General features: G+C 43.3%; 1 protein-coding gene across 5 annotated transcripts in view; it reads left to right on the top strand.

The window, feature by feature from the left end:
• Window positions 1-19,189, top strand: part of LMO7 (LIM domain 7) — a 183,159-nt gene that overhangs the window by 48,216 nt on the left and 115,754 nt on the right. For all 5 annotated transcript variants that reach the window (XM_083168851.1, XM_083168852.1, XM_083168847.1 and 2 more), the window contains exons 3-4: window positions 6,001-6,071; window positions 16,013-16,082. In XM_083168851.1, coding sequence (XP_083024977.1) covers window positions 6,001-6,071; window positions 16,013-16,082 — 141 coding nt within the window. The remainder of the gene's footprint in view (window positions 1-6,000; window positions 6,072-16,012; window positions 16,083-19,189) is intronic.

Here is a 19,189-nt window from a genome sequence, read left to right as displayed (position 1 = left end):
ATGGCCCACCTGCAGTGCACATGGTTTTGCCCCTTTTGAGATCAAATTTGTACTGCGGTCAGATCTGAATACGGGCCATATTACGCAGCGCTTTACACAGAATATTTTGAACTTTCACATCAGTCCCTGACCCAGTAGAGCTTACAATCTATATTCCCAACCACATGTACATGCACACAGTCATTCTAGGGTTAATTTGTTGGGAGCCAATTAACCTACCAGTATATTTTTGGACTGCGGGAGGAAACCGGAGTACCCAGAGGAAACCCACGCAAGTACGGGGAAAATATACAAACTTCACAAGTTAAGGCCATGATGGGAATCAAACCCATGACAGTTCTTTGAATATTTCGGATAAGAGATCTCCGGATACGGGAGAGACTACCTGTATTTTAAGTGCAAATTCCAGGTCTTTTGATTAAAAAAAAGGAATATTTGTTTTTCTTTGCGAGTGGGCATGTGGTCTTAGTATGAGTGACTTAGTGCTGTTTAGGACCATTTGAGCCTTCAGAGCATCTAAATGAACCAGAGGAAATAATATAGCCCCAAAGGCAGTGGTTCCCAAACTATGTGCCTAGGCACACTGGGGTGCCTCAGGACACTTACAGGGGTGCCTTGGGTTGGTGGACCAGGATCAATTCATATTATTTATGGACCATGTATCTAGCAAAACCAGTGCTGGTGGCTGCCAATCATAATATATGTGGACAAACAGAAGCAGATCCTGTCCTTCACCACATAACTGTAACATATAAACACAATGCACTGCATTAAATAATTTTTTTTTTATGAATTTCTCGATAAGAAGCATTTGGCCTAGGGGTGCCTTGAAAATATTTTGATGCTCTAGGGTGCCGTGATTCAAAAAAGTTTGGGAACCACTGCCCTAAGGCATTTTAGTTAAGCTGTGTTTATATGATTAAAATGGTTTTGGTTAGTATTTACTATGGTATAATAAATACCGTAGTAAATACTAACCAAAACCACTTTTAATCATAACTAGGCATTTCAGAAATGTGAGCATCTTTCTTTTATTCATCAGTAGTGGTTTTTCCTCCTTCAGTAATGTTTCACAAAGCACCAATGTACTCTATTGTACAGTTCGCCCACAGTGTAATTCCATACAAACCCTACTAATTCCCTGCTGCTTTATACACTAATGAGATTAATCTGAACACTCTATAGTATAGCTTTTGCTGGGTGATTACTTTGTAAAGTATGTGAGCATTTGTTGGCATAATAGGAATGTGACCTGACTGGGAGGCATCACCTCTTCATATTTACACCCTACACAAAGTAATAGTCACACAGTAGATGGCAGTGAGGACACATGGTCTGAGTCACTAAAGACACTTTACAGGGGCTACTTTCCCTCATATGGCTCCACGGTCCGCATAGAGGCAAAATAGAATCTGTGGTGAGCCACCAAGCCCACAAGGGGTTTCTGTGAACTCACCTATCGGGATTGTTACTAATTCCCGGCGGTCGACCCCCGAAATCCCGAAAAAGGGGGGGACGTGGATTGTGTCCCCCCCCATTGCGGGCCCGGTGCCTCGCTACGCTCGGCACACTAATTTATTCTCCCACTATGGGTGTCGTGGACACCCATAAAGGAAGAAAGTGTCGGGATTTGAATGCCGGGATTCTGACCGCCGGCATTGTAACTGCATCCCCACCCTGCTGTTGAAATACCGTAGTCGGGATTCCAGCACCTGTCTAATCACCACTGTCAGACTGCACACCACACCCCTACTTGTCCATAGTGCAGTGCTTGAATATCTTAAGTATGCATAAGCCTTTTAACATTTTTCTTGGAAGAGATTATGTCCCCGTCCCCCTTAAAGGAATTAATCAATGGTAACATATTGGAGCTGGTTCTGATATTGTATGGTCTATGGTTGGCAAAATGTTTACTTTTCTATATACATATGTATATATTTTTTTTTATTAAATGTGTTTTTTCGTCTATCCTCTGCTGTCATGTGAAGGTAATGATTGCAACGCCTTCCAGGATTAGATAAGGAGGTAAAGTAAATAGTTTCACAATTCACATTCATTTCAATCCTTTCCATGCCCCACCTTCATTTGTTGTGTTCGCTGAGCAATTTTACTTTAATATAAATGACCAAATTGCAGCTCGTCTCTGATTTAATGGCCAAGGCTTAAATAAAATGGGTGCGGTGGGATTCCGACAGTCATTAGCCTGATGTCGGAATCCCCACGAGGGAGAATAGCCCCTGTCCATCGGGATCCCAATTGTGAGGGTATTAACAGTCGGGATTCAGACTGTCGGTCAGTCATCCGGCACCAAAATAAAATATGTAGCTTTACTGTTGCACTTGTTTTTTTTTATTTGTTAACTGTAGCTATATGTGTGTGTGTGTGTGTTCGTTAATATGCCATCAGTGTTGGACAATGCATGTTATTATACAATGGGGATATCCTATTAGCGGAGGTGATTCTCCAGCGGCTATCCTATTAGAACCAGAACTGGCATACCTTAGCCCTGATACCTGCAGTTATAAAAGGTATATTGCTTCCCACTCCTAAGTGTGAACCGAAATCCCTGGTAAGCAGCCGCTGGGACCAATAACACATGGGATGGAGGACTTATCCCTGGACTTATGCGTTTATGTCTGATCACGGGTCCATTTTCGTCCGGTAAGATGGGAACTGATTGGATACCACGATAATGACCATCAATCATTAGTTGTAATATCCGTCCATTTTTATCTGCCAAAGTTGCATCAGGGCTTATAGAACAGCACCCTGAGTAACAAAAGGAGTACATATGAAATTTAGTAACTTATATGAGTGGCTTCTCGTCACGTGGAAGCAGAGGTGTGTAGTGAGGAGCAATGACAACAGGGGCAGGCTCATGTCATGGTGCCCCCCACTACTCACATCCTATATAAACATACACATAAATACACAACTGTATACACAGACATACAGTATACACACATTATTTCTCAGCCATGATGATTGTGCAGCAGCTCCTCATTCTAGTCTTGAAGGGTGGAGCTTCCATGTGATTGACTGGCAGGGCATCCATGGGTGGGAGGGAATGGGGTGTACATGACACTGCCTGCATGTGTCCTATCACTGAATGCAGATAGGTGATGGTCAGTGAAGGTGGTTCTGACAAGCCTCCATCCTTCACTCGCCCCCAAACACCAAACTACGATGGACTGAATTATCTGCACTGCAGTGACCTAGAACTTGCAGGTAGCGTGATGGCCACCCCTACCTTCTCTTCATGTCCTCTCCTCCTACCGAGTCCTTACTCCCAACCTGTTTCCGAGAGAGCTGGTGCCTGGAGCTCAAGCTCCATTCACTACCCCCTCCAACCTACACCTGTTTGTCATTCATTTTTCTAAAATACAACTTTGTGATGCCTTACCAAGGCTTTTATTTAATGACCAGAGTGAGAGGATACCATGGGGAGGTTGTATCAATCCTTGGAGAGAAGAAATAACATACTGTATTAACCAATCGGCTGTTAACTTACATGTAATTTATTGCATTTGGTTGGAATGCAATTGAAAGGTGTAAAGTGCTTCTCATAAGTACAGGGAGGAGCTGCAGGATCTTCAGGTAGAGGAGAGTTCAAGGCATTTTGCTGGAGAAAAACATTCTGAATGTGATCTAAGCTTCCTTTCTCAATTAATAATAATTCTGGAAATTGTGTTTCCAAATAAGCGGAGAAAAAAAAATAGGTGACTAGTGCACCTCATCCTCCTATACCAGTGATGGCTAACCTTTTCAGCTTGGTGTGTTGAAAATCCTAAAAAGGCGTAGTATTCCTCGAGTCACGTGTCACTTCATGAAATATCACAATTATTTGGTGATATTTGCAGCCATAATAAAGTTATATCTTCAATATATTTATACATACAGCCCCACACTGTCCCTCCCAATAGCCCCACACTGTCCCTCCCTCACAAAAGTCCCACACTGTCCTCCCATCACAACAGCCCCACACTGTTTCCATCGCACCTTGTTCTTTCTGTTGCTCTGTCCCTTTCAGAACATATAATACAAACACAAACAAAATATACTCAGCAAGGGGGGGGGGGGTGCACTGGTCACTATCTTTTGCCGCATATCTGTTATGGCTGCCGCCACCCTCCCCTTACACAGTGGAGGGGTACAGCATTTCCAAACGGGCAGGGTCTGGTACACAGTGAGTGGCAGCTTGGGGGGGTGGGGGGGGGGGCTGCAGCGGGATCTGGAGGACAAATATTTGAGCCAGCAGAGCTCTACGCAGACCCACCATGGCAGTCCCAGCTCCCAAGCCACTGGCTCTCCATCTCCCGTGACCTGGCCGTCGGCGTCTCCTGTTGGAAGACTGGAAGGCTAGCTCTGCTCCCTCCAGTGGACAGGCTATGCCTTAATCTGTCCCCTTCCAGTTGGCGGCGCAGGATGCGTGCTGACTTAGCCGCTTCCCTTGCACACTTACAGTCTTTCACTCTCAGCACACCGGTTGGTCAGACGCGTGTCAGTCAAAGTGCCTTAGCGTGTCACGTGTGACATGCGTGTCATAGGTTAGCCATCACTGTCCTATACCATACTGTTTTTTTATTTGTAACCTACAGTACATGTGTTTAATTGTACCAGCTATACTGTATGTAGGCTCCCTAGATTGTCCTTCTGGGTGTGGTATATTTTCCCGACAGTCAGGATTTCGACAGTCATTAGTCAGACTTGGGATTCACGAGTGCACAGCGTGGGGAGCGCAATGATGCCTCTTGCGGGCTCGCTGTGCTCGTCACCTATTTTATTCTCCCTCATGGGGGTCGTTGACCCCACTAGTGAGCAGTCGGGATTCCGACGTCGGAGGAATAACTGTCGGAATCCCGACTGTCGGGGAGCCGTCCGGCACCCGTCCTTCTCCAGGCTTTGGAGATGGAATTTTGTAACAATCGTGCAGTCGTGAAGGTTTTTTGTTAAATAAAGTTTCTCATGCACAGGTATCAGTAACTTAAATAGTGTGCTTTTTATAGTTTTGTAGCACTCCTAATAATAGCTTTTATATGATAAGGTGCAAATTAGAAAAGTGAAAAAATGTGTTAAGCCCTGTACACACTAAGTTGGCATATTATCAATGACCCTCCCGTCATCTGTACATTCAGGTCAATATTGGATATGTAGCCAAACACCTGCATGAGGATCTGTCATGGGTGACGTCATTGAACGATATCAGTAAAGTTATCGTTCGGTACGTACATATATTTCAGTAGTGCGTTGTGTAGTATGCTTTTAATTATAATTTATTTATTTTTTAGACATTTTTAGCCTCCCCTTTTTTAAATTCTCTATATTTTAATCCTATTCCTTTTTGATATTCAGAAGACTAAAGGTCCATACACTTTGCCCAGCGTTTATGGACTGCGATGATTGCTGCCATCGCTGGGGGGGAAAGCCGCTCAGTCCATACACACTGAGCGGCTTTCTCCCTGCCCCGCACAGTCAGTGGGGGTGTGGAAGGGTTTGCATAGCGCAGCACTATGGAAAGCCATCCACTAAGCCGCTCATCTGCTGGCTTTCCGGGCGATGATGCAGGAAATGTGCATCACCGCTTACTGCTCATCGCTGGGCCGTACATACTGGGTGGCTTTGAGCTGAGAGCCGCTCAAAACACCAAGTTTGAAAGGCTTTCAGCTCAAAATTGCCCCATGTGTATGGGCCTTCTAAGTTACAGATTACTTTTTTTGTTACCTTTTTTATTGATTTTTTTTGTTTTGTTTTGTTTACATTATATAGTGGAAATAAGTTTCCACCAGTGTCACCATGCCACACTACTCCAGTTCTCTGGCAAAAAGTTTAATAGTAACTCTCCATTCCATCTCACAAGACGTGATATATTAAACCAATGTTAATGCTTAATCAAGCATACATAATCTCTTACAAGTCAAATATTGCATTTTATAATGCAATAAAAGTTATAATTTGTTTGCACCATGCAGTATTTTCATTTGTCTTTATTATTTTTTGTAGGAAGTTACCGGTAAAGGTTTTGGGAACCAGGATTTTCGCTCTGCTCTTGAAAATGGAGTGCTGTTGAGTGAGTAAGTATTAAAACCAAACATTTATATCATTTGCAGGTTAGTTATAGCGCGCACACACACACACACACACACAGGGTGTGTATATTGTGAAGGCTACCACACAACATAAAAATTAGTACATTGATTTTCCACCAAGCCTATTAGAAATATGCAGATAATTTTACCTGGCTAGCACACCCTATGGAATGCATTGTAGTTTGTCATTGGAGTCACACCAATAAAACTATGCACAGTAACAATGTTCTTTATTTCATAATGATGTACTTCTGTTATGTATACAAAAGTGTCATACTGTATCTTATGGAATTGATGGAAGAACTTTATACTATGGTTATGTCCACAAAGATTTTCCTCTTGTTCATAATACTTAAAGAAACAACACTAGTAGTACCTGTACTGAATATTGATGCTTGTGTACCCAAAGGTTCCTTGAGTGACACATCAGAGAAAGAGCAAGCCATGCAATATGCGTGTACTTGAAATAATGGAGACCGAAACCTGCTTACTTTATCAATGTTTTGAGAATTTGAATCTCGTATCCTGATGACGAGATTAACATTCTCAAAATGTTGATAAAGTAAGTAGGTTTCTGTCTCCATTATTTCAAGTCGCCGGAGTGCCATCCTATCACCTGGATATGCGTTGGAACCCATTTGGGCTACCAAGGGAGGGCACCTGGTGCCACCATTGTTTTTGAGCCATGAAGTGCCGGCCTTATCTTGTGTGTGTGTGTGTGTGTGTGTGTGTGTGTGTGTGTGTGTGTGTGTGATTATCTATCATACATACATACATACATACATACATACATACACACACACACACACACACATACACACACACATACATACATACACACATACACACATACATACATACATACATACATACATACATACATACATACATACCCTGCAGATTTTGGCCTTATAACATGCACACAAGTTGACACAAAACAGGTTTGAATGGCTACTAAAGGTAACTATCCTCACCTGTGATCTGTTTGCTTGTATTCAGTGTTTGTATAAAAGGTCAATGAGTTTCTGGTCTCCTGAAAGACCCTTGCATCTGTCATCCAGTGCTGCACTGACATGTCTGGAGTCATGGGGAAAGCAGAAGAATTGTCAAAGGATCTGTGGGAAAAGGTAATTGAACTGTATAAAACAGGAAAGGGATGTAAAAAGATATCAAAGCAATTGAGAATGCCAATCAGCAGTGTTCAAACGCTAAGAAGTGGAAAATGAGGGATTCTGTGGAAACCCCAAAAAAAATTCAGCCACAACTTCCAGGAAAATTGTTCGGAATGCAAAGAAAAATCCACAAATAACTTCAGCTGAAATACAGGACTCTCTGAATAAAAGAGAGTTGTTTCAAGGTGCACAATAAGAAGGCATTTGAAGAAAAATAGTCTGCATGGTCCAATCGCCAGAAGAAAGCCATTACTACGCAAATGCCATATAGCATCCCACAAGCCTCAAAACTTCTGGTTTTCAAAGTCATTTGGAGTGATAAGACCAAAATTGGACTTTTTGGCAACAAACATTACATTTGGAGAGGAGTCAACAAGGCCTATGATGAAAGGTACACCATTCCTACTGTGGAACGCTGATGTTTTGGGGATGTGTGAGCTACAAAGGCACTGGAAACTTGGTCAAAATTGATGGCAATATGAATGTAGCATGTTATGAGAAAATACTGGAGGAAACTTTGCACTCATCAACCTGGAAGCTGCGCATGGGACGTACTTTGACGTTGGACAATGATCCAACACACAAGGCCAAGTCAACCTGTCATTGGCTGCAGCATAATAAAGTGAAGGTTCGTGAGTGGCCATCTCAGTCTCCTGACCTCAATATCATTGAGCCACTCTGGGGAGATCTCAAACGTGCAGTTCATGCTTGACAGCCCAAGAATTTACAGGAACTGGAGGCATTTTGCCCAGAAGAATGGGCAGTTTTACCATCTGAGAAAATAAAGAGCCTCCTCCACAACTACCACAAAAGACTTCAAGCTGTCATTGATGTTAAAGGGGGCAATACATGGTATTAAGAACTGGGGTATGTAGACTTTTGATCAGGGTCATTTGGGTAGTTTCTGTTGTCATTATGATTTAAAAAGAGTAAAGCTGGCCATACATCAGAAAGATCGATCTTAAGATCAATTGCGCTCACGATTGTGTACAATTTCCCTTGAAATCCCCAGCAGTCCTTGGTGGTTTTTGGACACACAATCTACTCACAATCCATCATACAATCAGTCATACAATCCATCTGCTGCATGATTGTGCACACAAGATGTGCACACAATCTGCATACAATCGATCATACAATCAGTCATACAATCCATCTTATGATTGATTGTATGATTGTGTACACAAGATGTGCACACAATCTGCATACAATCCATCTTACAATCGATTTGAGATTGTATGATTGGGTACAATATCTTTCTGATGTATGGACACCTTAACCACAGTTGTTTGACAATAAATGTATTCACCCAACCACTAACCAGGAGTGAAAGAAAAGTGTGCGTTTATTTCATATTCTCTGACAAATGGCAAGAAAACCACAAATTCTGCTAGGGTATGTAAACTTACAAGCACAACTGTATTCCCATCTTTGTCACCTCCCATAAGCTCTGCCTGTGATCAGGCACTGACCCCTCTTCCTTTTAAGAATGTCCTTGTGTTACCATTTTGTAAAAATAAACCTACCCTTGTTTCTAATGCTAGGTACACACCAAAACGATCATGATCATGAGATGACCATATGATGGTCTGACAATCTGCATCTGATCCAATTCCGATCTGTACCCAGTTGAAGGGGTCGTTTTCAAATCCTGACTGCTGCAGGTAGGATCTGCAAACGACCTGCGGGGACGTGCATCTGATCTAAAACATGCCCAATTTACATACAATTGGTCGAGATTGTTTCAAAATTGGGGGAATTGAAGCCAAATTGTTCTGTGTGTACCCAGCATTACAACTACCGACCTATCTATCCTTCCTTTCGCAACCTAATTTCATGAGCATATTTTCTACAACTGCTTTACTGCCCTTCTTTCCTTTCACTTACATAGCGCCTCTCCTGCCAACTGGCATTTTCCACCTCTCGCTCTTACAGACTCTCCATGTTTTACAAAAATGTTATGAGCTCTCAACACCCCCTGTTTCATCAAACCCAGCATGCTCATCTGTTACACGTTCACTACTACTCCATCTGTCACCCCTGTCTGTCTGCCTGCCTTTCCTCTTCAGAATGTAAGTTCTCATAAGCAGGGCCCTCTTCCGCTCATGTGCTTTTTACTCTTAAGGTGTGTACACATGGTGCGATATTTTTTTTCGCTGAGCAAGTTTGGCTTATTACAGCTCAGCAATATATCGTTCAGCTACCATATTGCGCAGTGTACCATTTTTTCCAGCGAATTTCACCTGACAAGACAACAGTGAAAAGTCCAGGGCTGGTTGCGGGAGTGCGATTCTAGTGATGTTGCCCTGAAAACACGGGTGATATGGTCGCTCAGCAACCATTTAACCAGCAATTCTGGCTAATATCGCCCCATGTGTACAGGGCTTTAGACTATTTTTACTTTTCCACTCAAACCTACCCCTAGGTTTCTATAACCCTGATGCAACCATCTTTATTTACCATGTACTTAATCTACATTGTATTGTGCTCTAAATCATTGTTTCTCCTTCATACTTCATGACAGCCATTACATTGGGTTCATCCCTCTCTCCTCTCCAATTAGACAGGTAGTTTTTTTTCCCCAGGATCCAGCCCCTCCTCTATATAATCTGGCACCTCCCCATTGACCATAGTCTTTTTCCTGTCTCCTTCTGTCTGTGACAGGTAGTTAGTCAGTTTTGTTTTCTTTTCTTTCTAGACTAGGCCCGGTAAGCTGGTTATGCTACCGGGGGCCTGGGCGGTCAGGCTGGCGGTGTCTTAAGCCTTCGTATGTCCAGGGCCGGTGGCAAGGACTTGTAACCTGGTAGCCCATGGTGTTTTCCCCCTCCCCTCCCCTCCCGCAATGGTGGTCGGCGCGCGCATTATAGGTTTTTAACCTGGGCGTCATGTTACCGCTGGCTCCTGGTGTCCGGTAGGTGGTGGCGCCGGCGTGTGCCTTAGCGCACGCTGTGTCAGGCTTCCCCGGCAGCTCCGGCACTCAGGCTGCGCATGATGACTGGCGTCACTTCCGGCGGATGCACGCGGCGTGCGGGTCACAGCCGCGTGCGTTCCAGATAGCCGGAAGTACGTGCCGGCTATTGCTACTTCTGGCAGGGAGGGGAGACGCCAACCTCTGCTCGTGCGGCGTCCATTTAAAAGCGCCTGGTCGGTGTTACAGGCGCTGGGCTGTTACTTACCAGGGTTTTGATCATGGAGGATGCCTCTCAGAAAAATGTTACACCGCCGCCCAGGTAAGTCCTCTTTTTGAGGACAGGTTATTTTTATTTTATTTACTTTTAGCCAGATAGTTAGTATCTCTCTCTTTTCTTGTAGTGTGCCTTCAGTGCCCAGGAAAAAAGTGGCTAAGACTAAAAATACTAAAGTCTGTCCAGGATGTGATAGAGCTTTTGTTGGAGAGACGGTTCTTTGCTTAGAATGTCTGACAAAGAAGGATGTTGGAATGAATATATCAGCACAATTAGCAGAAATGAGAGACTGGATGAAAAATAATTTTATTTCTAAAGAGGAATATACAGGGAATAAGAGGTCCAGGTCACAGACTAACCTTGATAAAGATGATGGGGATATGTCTGTGCATGATGATGTGGACAAGGAGGCGTCCGGTGGATCGTCAGCAGAGTCAGGCGAAGTGTTGGAGGACGAGCGCCTGTTTAATGTGGAACTGGTAGAGGCAGTGCTGAAAAATCTTTATAGGACACTTAACTATAAGCAACCTGTAAAGTCTGAGTTTGATGCATTATTTGAGGATCGATCAAAAAAGAGGCGATCGTTTCCAGTGCATAAGGTGGTGAAAGACATCCTAACTAAAGAATGGCAGGGTGTCGACAAGAGAGTAGGGTCGACTAAGAGAATTCAAAAAATGTTTCCTATTGAGGATGAAGAATTTATTAAATGGTGTAATATACCTAAAGTTGACGCGGCAGTGTCAGAAGTGACGACCCGTACTACGATCCCCCTTGAGGATGGAGCGTCACTGAAGGACGCAATGGATAAAAAAATGGAAAATGCTTTGAAGAGATTGCATATTTCCTCCTCAGTCTCGCTAAAGGCAGGAGTGGCCATGGCCTCGCTCTCCCGGGCACTCAGGATCTGGTGTTCTGCCTTACAGGAAGACCTACAGGAAAAGGTTTCCCGTGATCAAATCTGTAAAAGTCTTACCCAGATTCAGCTTGCGGTGGACTATATGTGTGAGGCCTCTTTAGATGGTCTAGATTTTGCAGCGAAATCCCTGTCTTCAGGGGTGGTGGCCCGTAGGGCCTTATGGCTTAAATCATGGGCGGCAGATTCCCATTCAAAGAACAAACTGGCAACGTTGCCTTATGAGGGTGCTTTCCTTTTCGGCAGTCGTTTGGATCAGATGATTCAAAGAATGTCAGGTGGTAAATCAGTAAGATTACCACAGGATAGAAGAGGGAGGTTTTCCTCATTTTCTTCTAGACAGGCTTATAGACAGGCCAGGGCATATAGGCCAGGCAGATCGGTCCGGGATAGATACGCTCAAGGGACATCCAGAGCCTTTTTTCGACAGTACATCAAGAAAAAAGGGGAAAATTCTGGAACCACACAGAAGCAGTGACGGTGGTCCCATGGTGGAGCAAGCCCCGGTAGCAGGAAGGCTGTTGGGTTTCGCTCGCATCTGGGAACAAACCGTCCGAGACAGATGGGTTCTGGAGGTGGTCAAGACGGGCTATCGTCTGGAATTCATGTCAAAGCCAAGAGTAGCAAAATTTTGTGTTTCAGAGCTCCCAGTTTCGAAGATAGAGAGGGAAGCTCTAAATTTAAGTTTAAAAGGACTCATCACATCAGGAGCAGTGGTGAAAGTCCCAGACGAAGAGAAAAGGTCCGGGTTTTATTCCCATCTCTTCATCGTCAGCAAAAGTTCTGGAGGTTACAGAACTATATTAGATTTAAGAAAATTAAATTTACGCATAAAGAAGAGAAAGTTTCACATGGAGATCACAAGGTCTATTCTGATGGGAATAAGAAAGAACGATTATATGGTCTCCATCGACTTAAGAGACGCCTACTTCCATATTCCCATTTCTCCAGACGACAGAAAATTTCTGAGATTCTGCATAGGTCACGATCATTACCAGTTCACTTGCCTGCCCTTCGGCCTCACCTCGTCACCACGAGTCTTTACCAAGGTGCTAGTGGTATTGGTAGAGGAACTAAGAAGGAAGAAAGTCATGATATGGGCATATCTCGACGATCTATTGATTGTGGCACCATCAGAGGAAGAGGTTATAACAGCAAGAAATTACACCATTCAGTTTCTTCAGGAGCACGGGTGGCTGGTGAATTGGGAGAAAAGCTGTTTGAAGCCAACACAGAGTCTTCAATTTCTGGGGGTACTGGTGGACACTGTACAATTCCAAATGTCCTTGTCCATAAAGAGGTGCGAAAAGATCCAGCAACTAATCTCTATGATATACGAGGAGGATCGCATACCACTGAGGTCAGCAATGAGCCTTTTGGGTATGATGGCATCTACGGTGGACATAGTCCCATGGGCCAGATGGAGGATGAGGCCTCTGCAGTGGTTTCTTCTGGGCTACACAAAAAGGCTAGTGCCTCTGGAAAGAAGAATAAAAATTTCAGATTCAGTGAAAGATTCTCTAGTTTGGTGGGAAGCCAATCAGCTAATACCAAGAAAGTCTTCACTAGCAAGCCCCCTTTACAGGGTGATCACCACAGACGCCAGCGCCGTGGGTTGGGGGGCTCATAGTCTAGGCAAAACGTGTCAAGGTCTATGGTCTCCCCGCGAGTCAGAGTTTTCCTCCAATCACAAAGAACTAAGAGCCGTGTGGAAAGCAATAAGATTCTTCAGCGAAGATATCAAGGGTGCGCACCCGCGCATTTTCTCGGACAACGCTACTACCGTCTCTTACGTCAACAGACAAGGAGGTACACGGAGTCACGTGCTCTTAGAAGAAGTATGAAATATCATGTGTTGGGCCGAGGAAAATCTGCTGTCAGTATCAGCGTTGCATGTACTGGGGGAGGACAATCAGCTCGTGGACTATCTAAGTCGCACAAGTGTGGTTCCGGGCGAATGGGAACTGAAGGATTCAGTTTTCCAGAAAATAGTGGAGCAGTTCGGTCAGCCAGAGGTGGATCTCATGGCTTCAGCAGTCAACAAGAAGCTTCCACAATTTTACTCTCGATACCCGACTTGGGGGTCAAGTGGAGTGGACGCCCTGTCTCAGAGATGGGAGTTTCACCTGGGGTACGTGTTTCCTCCAATTTCTCTCATTCACAGGACATTGTGGAAGATCAGAACGGAGGGGGTCCAAGTCATAGCCCTACTGGCCGAGGAGGGCTTGGTTCCCCATGTTAGAAAGCATGGCGATTGCAGGCCCAGTTTTTCTTCCGGTGACTCAGGATTTGCTCAGGCAGGGCCCAGTCAATTGTCAAGAACCTCACAAATTGAATTTAGCGGCCTGGAAATTGAAAGGCGACAGTTGAAAGACAAAAATTTATCTCCAGAAGTTATCGAGGTACTTCTCTAAGCAAGGAAGAAGGTATCATCAGAGGTTTACTATAGAATATGGCGGGTGTTCGCGACATGGTCAAGAGGCAAATTCGATTTTCCTAAAGCGAACATACCCCAAGTGTTACAGTTCCTTTGTGATGGGCTTAACAAAGGGCTTTCGGTGTCTACACTCAAGGTTCAGATCTCGGCGCTGAGTGTTCTACTGGACAAGAAACTGGCAGAGCATAGTTTAATTAAAAGATTTTGTCAAACTATTGAGAAAATTCGACCTAGGGTTAGGTCAATAGTCCCCCAGTGGGATCTTAATTTAGTCTTGAACGGACTTATGGAGGCTCCGTTTGAGCCGTTGGACAGAGCGAAGTTAAAATTCCTAACGTGGAAAATGTTGTGTTTAGTAGCAATAACATCAGCGAAGAGAGTGGGAGAGATTCATGCACTGTGCATCAAAGAACAGTATTTGAAGATTTTCCCGGATCGGGTGGTACTGAGGACCAGACCATCCTTCCTACCTAAGGTGGTTTCCTCATTTAATTTAAGTCAAGAAATTATTTTGCCTTGTTTTTTCCAAAATCCTCTGACGAAGAAAGAGGAAAAATTGCATACATTAGATGTCTTGAGGGCTATCAAGATATATTTGCACAGGACGACGGGGTTCAGGAAGTCAGAGGCATTATTCGTGATTCCCCAGGGGGCGAAGAAAGGATTGGCTCCATCAAAGCAATCAATGTCAAGGTGGCTAAAGGAAGTAATTGCATTCACTTACAAGAAAGTTGGTCGTGTAGTTCCAGAGGGTATTAAGGCTCACTCGACAAGGGCAATGGCGGTTTCATGGGCAAGAGAGGCCAAAGTTTCGGCTAAGGAGATTTGTCAAGCAGCCACCTGGTCTTCCTTGCATACCTTCTCCAGGCATTATGCGTTGGATGTCGCAAGTCCTAATTTCGGAAGTGAAATTCTTAAGCAAGTCTTGGCTTGAGGTATAGTATTAACCCACCCTACTGCTTTGGTACATCCCAATGTAATGGCTGCCATGAAGTATGAAGGAGAAAGCAAGGATTATACTCACGATAATACCTTTTCTTCGGAATACTTCATGGCAGCCCAAAAATTGGTTTGCCCTCCCTATTTGTGTTTTTTCCCTAGGATCAGGACGGAGACAGTCAAAGACTATGGTCAATGGGGAGGTGCCAGATTATATAGAGGAGGGGCTGGATCCTGGGAAAAAAAACTACCTGTCTAATTGGTGAGGAGAGAGGGATGAACCCAATGTAATGGCTGCCATGAAGTATTCCGAAGAAAAGGTATTATCGTGAGTATAATCCTTGCTTTTCTTGTTATTGCTAATAGATGTGTTCTGTTAGGTGCAGTGGAACCCTTATGGTTGCATATAATTAAATTCCAATAATAAAAGCCTTTCAATAAGGAGATTCTCTGCTTAAATGTTATATTCACTGAAATTTTGGTTTGTAGTTACTGTATTTGAGCTTAGTCTGTCAGTACATGTTTGTGTGTTCTTTATCGGTCAGTCTCATTTAGCATCAATGTGCAGCTGATCACATCACCACTATTTACAGTAGCCAAACATTGCAGATGGTTCACACCCCATAGAGGTACACAGGAAAATCTGTGATATTGGTGTTGATGAGGTGCAAAATAGTTGGAATGCCAGCACCTTACATCCATCCCTTAAATGTAATTTTTCTCCAGTTTTTTTTTTCTCCCACCCGAATGTTGACACGGACACTGAAATGTAGCACCGCGTCCCCTACGCTTGGCACACTATTTTATTCTCCCACCACTCCCTGTTGGATGGTAGGGCATGAAATACAGCTTGTCGTCTCATGTCGGCTCAAAAAAACTGTGAAAAACTCAATGTCGACCTTGACCATGTCAACTTAATGCTTGTGTTGACCTAGACCTATGTCGACCTTTCAGTATGTTGACCTAGAGGTGTCTACTGTTTCCCGACCTTCCAAGCCCTCGACAGCTTTTTCCTGCATTATCGTCAGATTTATAGAACTATAGCAGGCAAAATCTGCGAATGTGGCATACTGTATACTGTAGCCACACTTACTTATGCCTGGAACTACATTGTGGGTAATTGAGACCCCTTTTTGTTATCGTTTCCTTTTTTATAAATGTGTTCTATACAATTTCTTCTACTACCGAGTCAAAACAATGCATAACATTGACACTGTGTGTTTTTTATTGAGTCAAGTGTGTTGTTTTTAATATTTGTATTTTTTACTTTTTATTTTTAGTCTCATTAACAAGATCAAACCTGGAATAATTAAAAAGATAAATCGCTTGTCCACACCTATTGCTGGTTTGGTAAGTAATGTAACACAACTACACCTAAACCATAGGGTTAATCTAATGGATCAATGATTTCTTTTGCATTCACCAAACTTCTACAGTATTCCAGGTTTGCATTGGTCTTTCATTGTGGCAGTGCCGTGACCCTTGTTTTCTGTATATTTGTAACGATTTGCAAAATCTCATATATCCTCCAACAGTTGCATAATAAATACATACTTATCTTGAAAATCGAAGATCTGTTATTAACAAATTGCAAACTTATAGTTTTCTATACATTGGCCCATCTGCTGTTAAGTCTAGGTGTATTGTGGGGGGCAGGGCCTCACATGTGGATGGCTGAACTGGGCTGATCTGTCAGTTTGGTGCACTAGTGTTGTGGGCAGGTTACAAGGGGCTTGTTAGTGTGTTTATTCACGGCACATCTCAGGTCGGCAGTCACTAGGTTGACGTGAGTTTTTTCACTTTTTTGTTATTGTCTATGATGACTCAAGTTGACATGTATAAGTGTGTTCTGCTGCTTCGGCCGCGGTGCCTCACCCGGTACACTATTATATTCTCACTCTATGCCCACTTGGATAGAGAAGTATATATATTTTTTTAATTATGAAGAACTCCTGAAGAATGTCGACCTAATGCGTGTGTCGATCTAATGCTTGTGTCGACCTATTTCATGTGTTGACCTAGTATCCGTCTACCTATAGTGGTTGACCTAATGACTATTGACCTAATGCTTGTAGACCTAAAGACTGCACACACACACACACACACACACACACACACACACACACACACACACACACACACTTATAGTGACCAACTATATGAGTATTGCCATCACTTATCGCATTCGTTTATAATCTCTCATCCTAACCTGTTTATGCTCACTTCTTTCCCTTCTGTCTATCTAACCCTCCCCTTTAGAATGTAAGCTCTCACAAGCAGGGCCCTCTCTCCTCATGTGCCTTTCTTAGAATATATAAACCTCTGGGAGGGGGGGGGGGGGATTTGGATTTGGATGGTTTTCTCTCCCCCTCACACCAGAACATGCAGGGACTAGGCTGGTGTAAAAGGGGCCAGCCCGGGAAAGTCCCTGCATGATCCTGGGACCATATTCCTTGGTAACTTCTGCCCGGCGAGGGCTGTCCCCCAGTTGTTACCGCGAGCATGTTTTTCCACTTGGCAATGAGCATGTAGGTAAGCCGCACTTATGTAGCATAATTTTTAATAGACATTATGGTGTGTGGCTTAACATGTAATGGGCATTATGGTGTACATTTTTAATGTGGAACTTTTACACCCAATTCCCTTGTTTAGGACGCATATTGTGAATTTTTGCTCAATCCATGTGGCAAAATGTGAATTTTGCCTTAATCTGTGTGGCATAATGTGAATTTTGACTTAATCCATGTGCCATAGTGTGAATTTTGGCTCATTCCATGTGGCATAATGTGTAAGAGGCAAGTACAGTTGAAGGGGGTTACTAATGTGTTGCATGATTTGTATAAGTGGTATATGGTGTGGTAAACTTAGGTGACCACATAAAAGGTGCTGAAATGTTGTCTACCAAGTTTTGGCTTTCAGTATTTTTTTTATGACTGGAGTGCTGCCTCACCCCGGAAGTATCTTAGGACATCGGTGTCCTGCGGGTGCACCTTTTGGAGGGCACCCGGCAACATATTGCGCTCTCTCGCTCGCTCTCTCTTTACATGGAGTGAGTTTTCTAATAAGCAAGTCTTGGCGTAGCAGAGAAAAGTGTTGGCCCAGTTGTCTAACTTTCTATATTCTGCCTGTAGGGAAATGTGTGTTCTATAGCGGAAACTTATGTACTCGAGGAAAGGACTTAAAGAGGGATCTTTCACAGTCTAATCTGACAGACCTGGGGTGAATTTCAGGTGACCTTATAGCAGCAGTGGAGGGAATGCTGGGACGGCAATAGTCGTGTATTAAGTATTATCTTAGTTTTAGAAGTACTCTACAGTGTTGGATAAAGGTAAAAACAGGTCATAAATAACGGGCAAAACAATGGAGACACAACAAAAGATAAAGCAGGCCCTGGTCATCAGTAATCAGTTACATTCTAATTTAAAAATAAGAGTTATAAGTGTGGATCACTGTGGATCAGAGCGGTCATCCATGAAACTGCTGTGGTGCCAGTGGTCCCAAGTTGCCATGTCTGTGTTGGATGGGTCAGGAGTTGGCTAGAATGTGCTATCCATCCCCCACCTGTAGTGGCGGAGCAGCAGCAGCCAATGCATAGTGAGAACTTAGTTCTCCAAGCTGCCCTTTCTCCGCTTTGACCCCCCAGGTGCGTGGGCTGCCACGGAGCCTGGACTTTGAATCTGTGTGCTTGTGGGAATGTATGCGGTGTGTCTGTTTTTCTTCCTTGAAATATCACGGAAATATTTTAAAGAGCGCAAATGTGACACTGGAATTCTGATAAAAAATATTTTTTATTATTTATCAATGATTTATAGTGATCACACACCTAAATGGTGGGTAGATAAATTGTTATACTAATTTAAAACACACATAATACAATGTACATATAATAATGAAATAAAATAAAATACATTTTAAATAAAGGACATGGACATCCAATCGATTCTTAGGCTGGCCTTTATTTAAAATTAGGTGTGTGATCACTATAAATCATTGATAAATAATAAAAAATATCTTTATCAGAATTCCAGTGTCACATTTGCGCTCTTTAAAATATTTCCATGATATTTCATTGACCTCTTTACTTTGCTTTGGGGATTGCAGATATTCCCCAATTAAGAGCTGCAGGTGTAACACTTCCAATTTGTTTTAAGTAAATTGTATTGGCTAGTGTGCGCCCGATTCTAAGTCTCTGGTTCCGTCCCGCTCCGTGTCACGGGTGGACGTGTGTTTAAATATATCACACATCATCATTCCGTGACGCTGTGTGTAGAGGGAAACAGTAGATTCATTTTGTGTACAATGTTTTTCTTCCTTCCCCTTAAATTTTCAGAAGCATTTGCCTGTCATAAACTGCATAGCCTCTGCCTGCTCTGCTGTGCTATTTTCTGGTGGGTTGCACTTGTGTTGTCTGACCCCTTATTGTCGTGTGTGGGTGGTCTGGGACAGAGGGTGTCCCT

The sequence above is a fragment of the Crinia signifera genome, chromosome 2 (genome assembly GCF_055691185.1).
Source record: "Crinia signifera chromosome 2, ASM5569118v1, whole genome shotgun sequence".
NCBI lineage: Eukaryota > Metazoa > Chordata > Amphibia > Anura > Myobatrachidae > Crinia > Crinia signifera.
The sequence above is the reverse complement of the archived record's forward strand: the minus strand, read 5'-3'. Positions and strand labels throughout refer to the sequence as shown.